Source organism: Pleurodeles waltl, chromosome 12 (assembly GCF_031143425.1).
Source record: "Pleurodeles waltl isolate 20211129_DDA chromosome 12, aPleWal1.hap1.20221129, whole genome shotgun sequence".
Lineage (NCBI taxonomy): Eukaryota > Metazoa > Chordata > Amphibia > Caudata > Salamandridae > Pleurodeles > Pleurodeles waltl.
Window position 1 is genome coordinate 213,067,380 of NC_090451.1, and position 14,995 is coordinate 213,082,374.

Genomic DNA, 14,995 nt, shown 5'->3' on the forward strand with positions numbered 1-14,995 from the left:
TCCTTTACCTGTCGCCTGTCTCGTTCTTTGCCCGAGTCTCGCGAATAAACCCAGAAAGAGCGCATTTTACGGAGGGCTCATCCGCCCTCCCTGATTCCATGTGTGGTCTGGTCAGTGTCACAGACCCTGGGGCGGCAGCTTGAGCAGCCAGCAGCGAAAGCATTTGCTGTTATCAGATATATGTAAGATCACCTCTGCCCGAGACGCACGAGCTCAAAGATCACGAAGCTCCCACAGCTCTTGGTCATTCCCTGCCCAGAATTGCTGTTTTATGACCAGTGTCATCTGCATCGTTTTACTGTTATTGATGTCATCTCAGTGACACAAGATGCGCTGTTCGAACGTGCTGATTGCTTTCAAATTACGTTCCAGTGCACAGTGTTCTTGTGCAAACAGCCCCCTCATTTCACCGTCTATAATTAGGGATAGGCTTCGCCGTTTCTGTTTGTCTGTTTGCTGGATATAGTCGAAAACAGCCATCCTTCCCGGGGATTACTGTTAATGAATACTCTGGTCCTGGTGCAATTCACAAGGCCTGGTTGGTTGTCAGAATTGGAAGACATCATGTACAAAAGATCTAAAGTTCATGGGTCTCATGATGGTTGTGCCTAGCTTGCTAAGTGTGTAAATTAATGTTTGAGGTAGGTGTGTTGACGTTATCTTTGATTATCTGATAAGATAAAGCGCCAACTCAGGATTGGGGGTAGCCTTAAGAACGAGAAAGGTAATGTGGCCCCTAACTAAGTCATTTTCGACAATAAAACAGGCAGCCTAATCAATGAAGTATGGCATCACGAGAGGAGTAAAAATTAGAAACTCCGAAGGAACAATAAAAGTTCAAAATTCATTACGGAAGACAAAAATATAGTTACTCAATATAGGAATTTAGCATAAGGCTCAGCAAATGCAGTATAAAGTCTGACAAAATATTCTAAATCCTAAGAGACAGACCGACATGGATCTGCTCTCAAATCAAAAAGCCAATAAGACCCTCCCAGACCCTCAGGAAGGACTCCCTTTATAATAAATACATAATGAAAATCATCTAGTCAGCACACAACGCACTCCCTGTTTCATAGCTCAACCAATCACAGTACAGTAATAGGCAACACCAACTAAAATGATATTAATTAATCCCAATTTGACTGATATCAACGGATGTGACCGTACAAATCCAGATCTACACACAAGCAATGACAAAGTCATACAATGAATAGATGCCTGGGGTAGAAAGGAAGAACCTGGAACGTTAACCAGTTGTACAAAGAAGGAAAGCTTTACCTGGAGTTCTTGGAGAACAGAGTCTCAACACACAATTTCATTACTGCACGTTTTACTTTGTGCGATGGAAGGAGAAACGAAAACATGGACGCACAGAAATACGAGATGGAGTCAGACTTAGCTTGCTCATAGATTGCCAATGCCCAGGAAATACAGGTCTCTGAAATGCAGTGAAATCATTTTAATACAAAATGTTCCTGATGCCAAGTACACATTATATAGTAAACAAAAATATCTCCCACAGTTTTTGATATACCGACGTAGCTTATGTTGTGGTTTATGTCCTGTCAGAGTGAGTGTGGTGTGAGGCATGGAGGTGGACTGAAATATTTTGTAAGGTCCAGTACTAGTTTTCCTAAATCAATATCTGTTGAGGCCCACATATTGTCTTAAAAGCCTATCACTGCCCTGCACATTGCCATGTTTGCCGAATCCTAAGGCTGCTAAATCTTCATTCCACCTCAGGCGTCTTTCTTCCACCACCCTAAACTTCTTGTGTTTTTACCTCACTTTTGCATGATCTTTTGCATTGCATTGTTGTGCTGGAAGCGGACTGCCTGCCACTCTCTCAGCCCCCATGTCATTTGATTCAGGCTGCCCTACAGCTGTCTCAAGCTTGGCCAGGTATGGCAGCTGAATCAAGAGGAGTCAGACACTTCTACTGCTGTTATCATCTTGTGAGCGTTCTCTTTCCGTACAGCTGCCTACCCCATTTCACATCTGTTGGTGCTAAATTTATATACTTGGTTGAATGTCTAATCCAGAATGTAGGGCTTGAGGCTGCCAACTACACGTAGTAACTTTTAGTGGACAACTCCGTCATGTGTCGAAAAATTGTTCATGACGTTAAGACGTATACTCAATTAGTCATACGCAAATCAAATTCGCTACCTCTTCATTCCAGGTGAGAACTCATCCTTAGTTTTCCCAGGTGAGAATCATCATGGCTCACGTCCTTCAAGCAAAGAGCATTAATCATTCGGAGATTTAAGCACCAGTTCCCTCCTTCCTCAACTTTCCCTTCTTTGCAAAGTGTAGTAAGAAATACTTCTGCCCTCCGAGATCGCATACAAAAAGAATTATTAGATTATAATGAGCTTTCCTTAAAATCAGAGAAGCACATATAAAATGTAGTAAAGGTTGCATAGTATAGTTTGGATCTTTTAAACGATTGGAAAAATCTATCAGAAGGCTTGAACTTCGAGGTTGTGGGTTCTTCGACATATATTGTGCTTGCAGGAGGGCAGTGTCTGGCATACCCCTGGGAGTGACCACTGCTCTGGCATTAGAGCTTATTGGGTGGCAGCTGTTTTGGGTTTTATTTGGGGGTGGGGTGTATGGTACTACCACAGAGTTGATGGAGGCCATGAGTCCTAACACCAGTAAGGGGCATTAAACCCCAATTCTTCCACAGGTTGGTAAATTGAATACCATTGTTATTTACATCTTATACAAAATAGGGATATATGTGTGTTTAGACTACATAATACATAACTCTTCAGAGTGGTTCAGCTGAGGACATGAGTGCAGTAAGATTAGCCTCTATGGTATCATCTGCACTGAATGGAAGCTATTTGGAAATTAGGTGAATAATTCACCCAAATGGGTGCTTTGGAAAAAGAGACCTGCCGAATGTAAAAAGTATATTGTTTTCCCCCTTGCACCGGATGTCCCACACTGCAAATGGTTAATTGAAAGAAGGGGGTAGGACCACAGTTTGTTGTTCAGTCAATGCCCTCTCAAACACCCTAGCAACTTAAACATAATGTGAGGAATGACAATAGAAGAGTGATCAGATATTGCATTATCATGCAAATTTTCATATGCACATACCTTCTTTTGAATGTATCGACTGATGCATATTTCATACTGGTACTGATGGAGAATCATAGGGATTCCTAAATCAGCTCTACTGCATTTTTGTAAGACATCGGGTGTAGTGCACTTGTTGGATGACCAACATGATGAGCTATATCTCTGAAGTGTATGGATTGTGTTTGCATGGACCATTCTGCAGTCGATTAGTTTATATTTGAAAGCACCCTTGCACTGAGGGATGTACCTGTGGGAGATACTAGTTGTGTAGCATGTTAGCAGGGCATACAAAATATGGGTAACTGAATAATATACTCATTGGATGGAACAATGTGGTGGGTGTGAAATATAGGTGTGATGAATGCATATAATGCTTGATGTCTTGAACTGTAGATGCAAAATGATTTAGCAGTGCGAGTTTCCATATATTTGTAGTGATTTTTTATTTGGAATCCATGTCAGCATTCAGAGCCTGCTCCAGAGTGTAAATGAATATTTACGTAAGCCATAGAGTGCTTTAATAACTATGAATGATATTGTTACCAAAGTTGGCAAAACACAAGAAGGACAATTTCCATTGTTCCTCATCTTTCGGGCGGATGGTTGTAGCATTCTAAGGTACTTTCCTGGGTGGAGATCAGTGACCTGCAATGTAAAAGGCATAATCCAATGGCGGATGAGAACTTCCAGGCTGATGTCATCTGTACACCTTCCATAAAAATACCCCTTGTTATATCAGTGTGGATGGTACTGTAGATCCATAGTGTTTACATCTAATGGTAAATGCAATTCACTTCAGCTCTGCTGTTGGCACTCTAGTGGTTTCTTGTTGAGCCATTAGGTGGCATACACTGTTTATGTGATGTCTGGTGGTGTTTAGGGTTGGAGGTGCAGTTGAGTCTTCGGTGAAGAGGGATGTTTTGATATGAATGTAACTCTCTTGTATGCTAAAGAAAGTCAGTGTGGATTCTGGTCCATTGAGATTCTTCGTAGTCAGAAGGGGCGACTATGCACTGTGACCTCCAGGAGAAAGGTCAATTATACTGGGTACAAAGGAAATGTATTAGACTAGTTTCTCTGACATTCTATACCTGAAGTCGCCCAAAGTTTGGCCTGAAATTAAATGAGGTGGTAAAGGGGGGAGGTGCAATAAAAAGCAACTTGTGTCACACATCTAATTCTAAACATATTTGATTCCTGCTCTTTTTCAGACACAATGACCTCCCGTGGCAGCTGTTGTCGAAGTTTAACAACAAGTTGAGCGTGGTGGACCTGTACACACTCAACAGTACTCACACCAACATCCCAAAGCTAAAAGAGGGTCACGTTGGAGCGCAGGTACCATATACATCTAACGTGAAAAACAGATGAGAGATTAGATGTGTGGGGCAAAATGAAAGGGGCTCTGCACATAGAAACTGTTGTTGCTTTTAAATGAGTGCCTGCTCATCGCTGTTGAGGTAAATGATCCTTATAACTCGAATGATATTGTCCTCTCCTTAGATTCTTTTCTACTTCATAAACCTATTCTGCTTTGAGCTCCATATACGAGTCCTCTTGCTGTTCCCACTACATGTTGTCTTGAGATTTTCTGCTTAGCAGGTACCTTGTCAGGAACAACCAGACAGCACCTGCTCCCAGTCACGTCTGCGTCACCGAGTGCCAGCTTGTGGGAAGGGAGGCAGCATGAAGGGCACTCTTCAGAGCAGGCCTAGCACATCCCCCGCCGCCTCTAGTCCAGGGTTGGGATGGTGGAAAACTATTTGATGTTGCTAACGTCTGATTGGAATGTTTGGAGAGGAACAGGTTAATAAGTAGTTGCTTTACAAAGGACAGTAATACGTTTTTGTTGTGATATTTGTATGGATGGAAAAAGTTCAAGAATGTTCTGGCTTGCAAATTGGGTTTGGAGGGGGTAAGGGATGTATTGCTGGCTATTGCCGTGTCCCAGAATATAGGGCACTCACACTCATTAAGGGCTTTCCTGGTGTTGAAGTCAGTGTCATCTCCAAATCATCATGGCTTTGTAAACAAATTTGTTCCTCAAGAAAATTTAGTTAAATTTTGCCAATATACTCTTTCATACTTCTGACCCTTAATGCTACTTAATGCTGTCCGTTCATACTTTATACCTCTAGCAAGGTAAACGCCCGTGTTGCAAAAATATTATTTGTTGATTTAAGGATTTATGTCATGTACCTTATTAACAGGCAGGTAATGCACGGCTTCCAGTTGCAAGGCTTGGCGAGTCGGATCTTGATACCCTGACCAATCGGCACATTGTAGCTTCAGCTTCAATTACTAATCAACTAAAAGTGCAAAACTGTAAAATAAACTTCTAAGATACACTTATCAAAAATGATGCGCTAGGTAAAGAAGCACTTGAAAAGGGGACAAGCAGCTAGTTAAAAAAAGCCAGGCTTTTAGTTGTTTGCTGAAATGGAATAAGATCTTTGTATAGTGAAGTTGGAGTGGTAGAGAATTCCAAGATCTGGCCACAACTACCCAAAAGGATCTGGCACCCGTACAAACACATCAAAACCTAGGAACATTCAAGGGACAAGCATCAGTATATAAAGGTTTCCCAACGGGCAGATAGCAGTGCCATTTTTAGGGTCGAGCGCGCAAAGCTCTCTGTCCCTGTTGTTATGTCTCTACGGGCTTGTAACCACACCCATCAGTTTGGTTTGTTCGTGGACTTGCCTTTCAAAATTTGCTTGATTTGATTAGTGAAAGGCATGCATACGTCATGCCTTTTCCTGTGTTTAGCCCTCCTTGAGCGCACCGGGCAACTACTGAAAACATACGAGGCTCCATGTTTCCTGTATGGTTTCTAGACTACTTTTTCTCATTATTTCGTAGGCAGTGCGATCTTGCTGGGCAGTAGTCGTGCACTTTGCATTACATCGATCCTGTTACATAGATAATTGCACTTTTGCGAATTACATGGATAATTGCACTTTTGCCGGTAACATGGATAAATGCACTTTTGCTGATACGTTTCACTGCAAGCAAACTTCTGTTTCCTTTTGTGTGTTTGCTTCGCAGCCATCGGCTCGCTTATGTAAAACTGGTTATCTTTTAATTTTATGTGGCAAGAAAAGTCCGGTTAGGAGTTTACAATGCTAATAGCTCCAACTCGAGCAAACGCGAGGCCCATTGCATTGTAAATGCTTTCTGCAAGTAGACAAGACCAGAACGATGCAAAGCTCTGAAAACAGTACACATGGCTGTAAAAAAAAGATTTTTCTTTGCATCCGGCAGCCAATGTAGGGCTCACAGAGATAATGTTGTTAAGGCCCGACTTGGTCACTGTAAAGCAGGACGAGCAGCTTTCTTTATTATTATGCTGAATATGATTCAGAACATAAATGAGATAGCCAAGGGATAATGGTTACAATAGTTGCAGTGGCTTGGACCACCGGAGGTCTAGTATGCAAGAGACAACTAGACTAATTTGGGCTAGAGGCCGGTAAAGGGTCTCGCTTGCCATCCTTTGCCGCCCTCCAAAGGGGAGGACTTGTAGTTTCGGACTTCGAATTCTACCTCTTGGTGGCACAACTTCAGTGGATAACAACAGGGCTGGGTGGGGCTGGGCTCCCAGAGCTAGGCCTGACAGAGACCGAACCAAACCAGGGAACATTGATTGCAAAGTTTTTCCACCTGGCACTACGGATTCTGCAGCCGGGTCTTCTTCTGGCAACAGCCATGCATTGCTGGCATCGGTTGCCTTAAGCGCACAGGCTGAGCGGTGATGAATGCCCTTAGCTTCTGCTTGTGGGGTTACCACATGGGAACCCAATCACGTATTTCAGAGCAGGGCAAATGAGCCCTTCGACAGAGGTGGGGGATAGTGAGAGTGAATGATTGTTATCAGTTGGGCGGCCTCATTCCACTAATGGATCTGATGGAACAGACTTCCTGCTGGGAGGCCAGGTTCTTATATATGAGGTGCTCCTGCGAACATTCCATGGCCTCTGGGGGCGAGGAGACTCATAACTGGTGACCCGCCTAGTTCTACAGCTGCTACTGACGATTGGAATAGAGAAACATCTGATTATGTGGTTCTACCGAGTGCTAAACATGATTTCTGGGAAACCTCAGGAAGCCTTTAGGGGATGATGGACTGCCGAATTGGGCAGCGAAATTCCAGCCATCCTCCCAGAAAGTGTCCCGCTACACCCACCTCAAATATATTCAGTACAGCTACACTCACAGAACATCTTTGATGCTGCATAGGCATAGCGCAATATATTGTGGTGACCCCAGGTCATGCTCCACATGTCCAATACTAGATGCAGATTTTAGACACATGACATGGGGATGTGCCTACCTACAGGAATTCTGGAGGGCAGTCCTCTCAAAACTTACCGCAACCCTAAACCGCACCTTGGAGTAAACAATAGAGGTCTGTTTTTTGATGTCCTCCACAGACCCAAGCCTAAAAAAGGGGGAAACAGTTTTGTAGACCTAGCGCTAATATTGGCAAAGAGGAGAATAGCCATGGCCTGGAAATCGGCTGACAGTCTAGAGTTGAGACACAGACCAGGGACATAACATTGTGGGCTCGTGCGGACGAGGGGGCACTACAAAGGGAAGAGGCCTTGGGTATCTGCAGACATCCCATAGCGGACCTGTGGTCGGAGGCACTGGATGGATGGAAGAGCCCAGACATCGAGACTCAGACAGAGGTTTCTCTGGTGGAGGACGGAGACATGGGACATGAGAAGCCAACGTGCGAGGACCTGCCTCGAGAGCCGGTTGAGATTGGACTTGGAGAAGGGGCGGACAGGGTGGGATTAGGGGTCTTTCGCCCCCCTCCTTAACAGTTTTTTCTGTAGCCCCCTACTACTGAGATTCTCCTCCGATGTGAGGTTTGGACAGAACAGCTACAACCCATCTCAGTGTCACAGTCTGGGCAGTTACCTCTTCCAAGATATAGTTAGAAGGTTATTGTTTGGTTATGGGCATTCCTGCAGAGTTCCATGCACTGTGCACATACACTGAGATCTGACCATTGACTCTTTGACACTGAATCTCCGGGAAGGCTCGAGTGTGGGTAATGAGAAGATGAAGGGGTATACCCCACCCACATCCCATATATCCTTGGGCCACTGTGGTTGTTCAGAGCAGGCTGAGACAGACCAGCTTATATGCAACTCCTGTGCAGAAACCCAGGTAGTGTTGGTAGATTGGTGAAACAGCACACTGATGGAAGAAGGATCAGGGAGTTGGTGTACAGTGATGTGGAAAGTTATAACGCTATTTTAAACCAAATGTCAGTAAAAATTTATTTTACAAATGTTTATGCAAGAGAAGATAAGATATAGTTTTGCGTAATAGCTTCTTCAAAAAGAAGCAGATCAAAAGGTAGCTTAGTTCCCAGAGTGGTGAAAGAAAGACCATTCTTGACCTGAAAGCCAAGACTGCAGATTATGGACAGTGGAATGGGAGCCCAGCCCAACTGGGAGGCCAAAAGCCCATGTGCAGGGAGGAATGTGAATGACATCCAGAAATGACTATGGGTCCGGTTTAGGCTTTGGCATACAGAGTACTGCACCACTAATGTGACAGAGCACCCTGTCTGTCAAGCCTTCTGCCCACCCAATATATTATGAGTTGGGCAGACCATCATTTTCCAATGGCGGTGTCCCTGCTCACTCTGCTATTTAAAAGCTTACTCCGATGGCCTGGCAGAGCAAGTGACCTTTGGAGTTAAGACATCAGGCTGTGCTTAGAACAAATGATCTGTTTTATTTCTATCCATTGCCACTACAAACACCCTGGTAGTCTCGAACAGAAAAATGGTCCCCTCACCCTGGGGGGGAGGGGTCAGGATCATTCTAGTTTTGTTTTTGTTGCATGGAGTGCCTTCAGAGGAACTGCGGGACCAGTGGTGATCTCTAAATATGGTGAATATAATTTCCTCCGCCACCCTGATGTGTGGCAGGTTGCCCATCAAACTATGAATCAGGACCCATCTACCAATCTGGAGTGTAGGCACTAAACCCTACCCCTCAACTATTGTTCAGCTGCCACCAAACATTAGTCATTTCACACCCTGGACATGGGGATAGAAGTTGTAGGAAGCTGGCCAGGTGTGTGGTGAGCACCTATGGTGTTATCACCTTATATCAGGTCCAGGGATCCCCTGTTAGTGAAGTGTAGGCAGTGTCTAGGAAGCCAGGGCTCTCTAGAGGTAGCTGTGGATGAGCAGCCAAGACTTATCTGGGAGACATGCAAAGCTTATGCAATACCACTATAGTCACACAGCACTATTACACATGAAAGTACCACACAGTGTTACAAAAATAAAGGTACTCTATTATGGTAACACAACTACTAGAATACTGTTAGGCAGTCCCCCCAACTGGAGGTATACACACAACAGCAATCAGTAAGAAGCATAAAAATAACAAGCATTGGCAAAAGTATTAGCAAATAGTGTATGCTCTAGGGGAACGCCAAACCATATACTAAATAAGTAGAATGCGAGATACAGTACCCTACCCAAGGATGTAGAATCGTTAGAGGGAAACTGGAGGAACTAGGAACCCCAAGCGGTGAGTACCCGAGTGACCCCCAGCGACCAGGAGAGCAGAGGTTAGTACCTGGTTTGTCCAAAAACCAAGAGGAGGACTTAGGAAAAGGATTGTGTAAGACCCAGACCAGACTGGAAGAACCCAAAGGTGGATTCTGGCAGAAGAGGATCTGCAAAGGAAGGGGTCCAAGTCCAGTTCGTGATGGAAAGTCCAGTTTTGGCAGGAGCCACTACCTACCCTTCTGTGAATGCAGGAACAGGTTGACGGGGGACAAACAAGACCAGCTGTGCAGCACAGGAAAAGAAGAGGAGTCCGGATTGAACCTCAGCAGTTGGGAGAGTCACCAGAAGATCTCAGAGGATGCACAGCTGGGGAAATGTTGCAGTTTCTTGAAGGAGCCGGAGAAACAATGTTGCAAAGTGGAGTTGTCACTGAAGTTGCAGATTGTTCGTTCCTATAGAGTCCAGTTGCGGTTCCAGTGGCCAGAAAATGAAGTAAACGATGCAGAGGAGTCCTGCACACCGAATTTTGGGACCCACCCAAGAGGGAGACCCTAAGTAGCCCCGGAAGGGGGATTGGTCACCTAGCAAGGTGACCACATATCAGGAGGGGGCTGTGACGTCACCTGCCTGACGGGCCACTCAGATGCTCCCAGGGGCCTCTGCCCATCTTGGATTCAAGATGGCAGAATGAAGTGGTCACCTGGAGGAGCTCTGGGCACCACCCCTGCGGTTGTGATGAACAGGGGAGTTGTCACTCCCGTTTCCTTTGTCCAGTTGTGTGCCAGAGCAGGGACAGGGGGGTCCCTGGACTGTTGCAAACCGGTTTATGTAAGGAGGGCACCAAATGTGCCCTTTAAAGCATACCGGTGGCTTGGGGAAGCTACCTCTCCCATGCCCATGTAACACCTATTTCCAAGGGGAGGGTGTTGACTCCCCTCTCCCACAGGAAATCCTTTGTCCTGCCTTCCCCTGCTTGAGCTGGTCAAGCAGCAGAGGGCAGAAACCTGTCTGGGGGGTGGCAGCAGTGCAGGCTGCCCAGAAAACCCCAGAAGAGCGAAGGAGCAACACTGGGGGTCCTCTAAGGAGCCCCCAAAATGCATGGAATCATACAACCAATACTGGCAACAGGGTATGATTCCGACATGTTTGATACCAAGCATGCCCACATTTGGAGTTACCATTATGTAGCTAGACACAGGTAGTGAGTGACCTGTGTCATGTACACGGGTAACATGACTTCCCTGCACTTACGAAGTCCAGTGCAATGGAATTGGAGTTTGTAGAGGCACCTTTGCCCATGCAGGAGTGCCCTCACACACAGGTATCTGCACCCTGTCCTCTGGGTTAGGAGGTCCTACCATAGGGGTGGCTTACAGTGACCTGGTGCAGTGACCTGTGGTAAAAGGCTGCATGCATCTTTCCATGCTGGCTGCAATGGCAGGCCTGCAGACACATTTTGCATGGGTGGCATAATACATGCTGCAGGGTATGGGGAACCACTGGTGTCCTAGTGCCCTGGGTACCAAAATACCATATACTAGGGACTTATATGGCGGCACCAGTATGCCAGCTGTGGGGTGTGCAAAGTCCTAAACAACCGAATTTAGAGGGAGAGAGCACAATCACTGGGGTCCTGGTAAGCAGAATCCCAGTGAAAACAGTCAAGCATACTGGTAGCAGGCAAATCGTGTAGGGTAACCATGCCAAAAAGAGGGTACTTTCCTACAGTAGTTGCCCACATTGAAAGGAGGTTCACTTTGGGTGAACCCATCTCTTGTAAAGTCGATTACTCTGCTGATGAGCAACGTGTTCTAAATTAGGTAGAGAACAGACTAAGCTAATGGGAACATGAGGCTTTTGTGCAGGTAAAAATACCTATTTGGTCAGAATTGTTGAGATGTGGACCAGAGCAGCACAGGGCTGCCTTTACAGGGACTTTCGACCTTGAATGTTCCATTTTTAATTCTAAATGAAATTCACCGCTGTTGATATTTTATTATTCCACTGCTTTGATTGGATTATTTGTATTGTGCTCTATTCCTTTTTGTGCTTCTTCCGTGTTATTGAAGCATATTGTGATACAGTCTTCTGTCATTAAGTGAGGTTTGCACTTTTCACCCATCTTGTGTCTCTCTTCTCTGTTTTAGTTTTGGGCTGCCTACGTCCCCTGTGACACCCAGGGGAAAGATGCCGTGAAGCGCACCCTAGAACAGATTGACATCATTCACCGGATGTGTGAAAAATACCCTCTTGACTTTCAGTTCGCTCAGAGCAGCACAGGTGAGTTTTGAGGGACTCTGCATCAAAGCTACCAGGTGGCATAAGTTGATCTCCCTCTAAAGCGAAGAAACTACATGGCTGGAACCTGGTTTCGAAGGGGTGGGGATACATTAACAATTTCTAGCAAGTTGCCCATAATGTGGGTTTGACAGGGGATGGAAGAAAATCAAGGGAACAAGTGGGCTGATGCAGAGACTTTCCCTGTATGCTAGGGGAAAAGGATGCATCAAAGACGGCAACCCACCAAGAGCAACCTTCCAAATACTGTGCATCAACCAACCTTCCATATACTGTGCATCAACCAACCTTCCATATACTGTGCATCAACCAACCTTCCATATACTGTGCATCAACCAACTTTCCATATATTGTGCATCAACCAACCTTTCACACACTGTGCATCAACCAACCTTCCACACACTGTGCATCAACCAACCTTCCACACACTGCATCAACCAACCTTCCATACACTGTGCATCAACCAACCTTCCATACACTGTGCATCGCCGACGACATCATCGCCCCGCACCTCCAGACCGTCATCAACTCTTCTTTTTCTTCTGCTACCTTCCCCGAATGCTGGAAGCACGCTGAAGTCAACGCCCTACTAAAGAAACCTACGGCTGACCCAAGCGACCTGAAAAACTTCCGCCCCATCTCTCTTCTACCTTTCCCAGCCAAGGTAATAGAAAAGACCGTCAACAAACAGCTGACCACCTTCCTGGAAGACAACAACCTGCTCGACCCTTCACAAACCGGATTCCGAACCAACCACAGCACGGAAACCGCCCTCATCTCAGTCACAGACGACATCAGAACCCTGATGGACAACGGTGAAACAGTCGCCCTCATTCTCCTCGACCTCTCGGCTGCCTTTGACACCGTCTGTCACCGCACCCTAATCACCCGCCTACGCTCCACCGGGATCCAAGGCCAGGCCCTGGACTGGATCGCCTCCTTCCTCGCTAACCGCTCCCAAAGAGTTTACCTCCCTCCGTTTCGCTCAGAACCCACCAAGATCATCTGCGGCGTACCTCAAGGCTCATCGCTCAGCCCGACACTCTTCAATGTCTACATGAGCCCCCTCGCCGACATCGTACGCAAGCACGACATCATCATCACCTCCTACGCCGACGACACCCAACTTGTACTCTCCCTCACCAAGGACCCCGCCAGCGCCAAGACCAACCTACAAGAGGGTATGAAGGACGTCGCAGATTGGATGAGGCTCAGCCGCCTAAAGCTGAACTCTGAAAAAACGGAAGTCCTCATCCTCGGCAACACCCCGTCCGCCTGGGACGACTCCTGGTGGCCCACGGCCCTCGGCACCGCACCGACCCCCGCAGACCACGCCCGCAACCTCGGCTTCATCTTGGACCCTCTTCTCACCATGACCAAGCAAGTCAACGCCGTGTCCTCCGCCTGCTTCCTCACTCTCCGCATGCTCCGCAAGATCTTCCGCTGGATCCCCGCCGACACCAGAAAAACCGTGACCCACGCCCTTGTCACGAGTCGCCTGGACTACGGCAACACCCTCTACGCCGGGACCACCGCCAAACTCCAAAACCGCCTGCAACGCATCCAAAACGCCTCGGCCCGCCTCATCCTCGACGTACCCCGCAACAGCCACATCTCCGCACACCTGAGACACCTGCATTGGCTCCCAGTCAGCAAAAGGATCACCTTCCGTCTTCTCACCCACGCACACAAAGCCCTCCACAACAAGGGACCGGAATACCTCAACAGACGCCTCAGCTTCTATGTCCCCACCCGCCCCCTCCGCTCCGCTGGCCTCGCACTTGCTGCCATCCCTCGCACCCGCCGCTCCACGGCGGGTGGGAGATCTTTCTCCTTCCTGGCGGCCAAGACCTGGAACTCCCTCCCCACCAGCCTCAGGACCACCCAGGACCACTCCGCTTTCCGGAGACTCCTAAAGACTTGGCTGTTCGAGCAGCGATAACCCCCCTTTCCCCCCTAGCGCCTTGAGACCCGCACGGGTGAGTAGCGCGCTTTATAAATGTTAATGATTTGATTTGATTTGAATCCTCATCCGCTCACTAAGAGCCTATGGTGAGTTCCCTAGTTCAGTATTGGCACAGTTACAAGAGGATGTCTAGTTAGGAGGACCTGGTGGCTCTGTTTGTTGTATTTCTACCAGAAAATTATGAGCAAAGATTTTCGAGAAGACATTTCTTTATTAAAATCACTTTTGAACATGGAATGAAAATTCTGACAATGTCAAAAGATTATATAGTGATAAGTTTTTGTCTTGCACAAGCAATGGCTTCTCTTGGACCTACAACCAGAGCAAGGGCTGTTGGAGACACTAGGCCTCTGCCTGTCAGAGTTGTGAAAATCCCTTTTTAAAAGAGACCGGACCCCAAGTGAGGAAAACCTAAGAGCTGTTAATGAAATGAAGTATATGTCAGCACTTTCTAATTCCCATTGGGGAGAGTGTATCCTGCATGGGCTTGGTTTGCTCATGAGTTCGCATGTATTATATGCATAAAAAGATCATAGAATTTTAAATATCAGCAGTTTTAAAGTTTACATAAAAGACACACGTAAGCCACAGAAGGACTCGAGTGCAGATGTTTCAAATTTTGTTAAAAAAATCATACTATAGTATACTTTCCTTCACGCTCTCGCCCTGAACAGAGCATTAGGCCTGCCTATGCTGTGTCCTTTCTATAGTCCTAGAGGAATATGAATCCAGGCTACTGGCTACCCAGTTCAGATCCAGGCAATTACTCTTATTTAGTCCTTCCTTAGCAGTGTATTTGCTAAGTGTGTGGGAGCCTTTGGTACTGGGAGGAAAGTGACAGGGCGAGGACATCATCTTAACTGTTAGATTCATCCTTGGTCTGCCCAGAATTCAGAACATGTGAGTTGGGTGTTAGGAGGTCAAAGCTCTGTACATGCAGTATGTGGTTTCCAGAGCAGAAGAATCACAAGACGTGCTGCCACTGGGCACCTTTGCAGACCAGTGCTTTCTAGAGGGATGCACAAGTGTCCCCTGTGACTAAGGTGATGACACATGAAGCCTACTAACAATCAGTGGGCCTGGCCGGTGGG

General features: G+C 46.4%; 1 protein-coding gene across 1 annotated transcript in view; it reads left to right on the forward strand.

Annotated features, from left to right (window-relative positions):
• Positions 1-14,995, forward strand: part of DPEP1 (dipeptidase 1) — a 142,583-nt gene that overhangs the window by 22,025 nt on the left and 105,563 nt on the right. The window contains exons 2-3 of the mRNA XM_069216653.1: positions 4,308-4,434; positions 11,788-11,920. Of these exons, the coding sequence (XP_069072754.1) occupies positions 4,308-4,434; positions 11,788-11,920 (260 nt within the window). The remainder of the gene's footprint in view (positions 1-4,307; positions 4,435-11,787; positions 11,921-14,995) is intronic.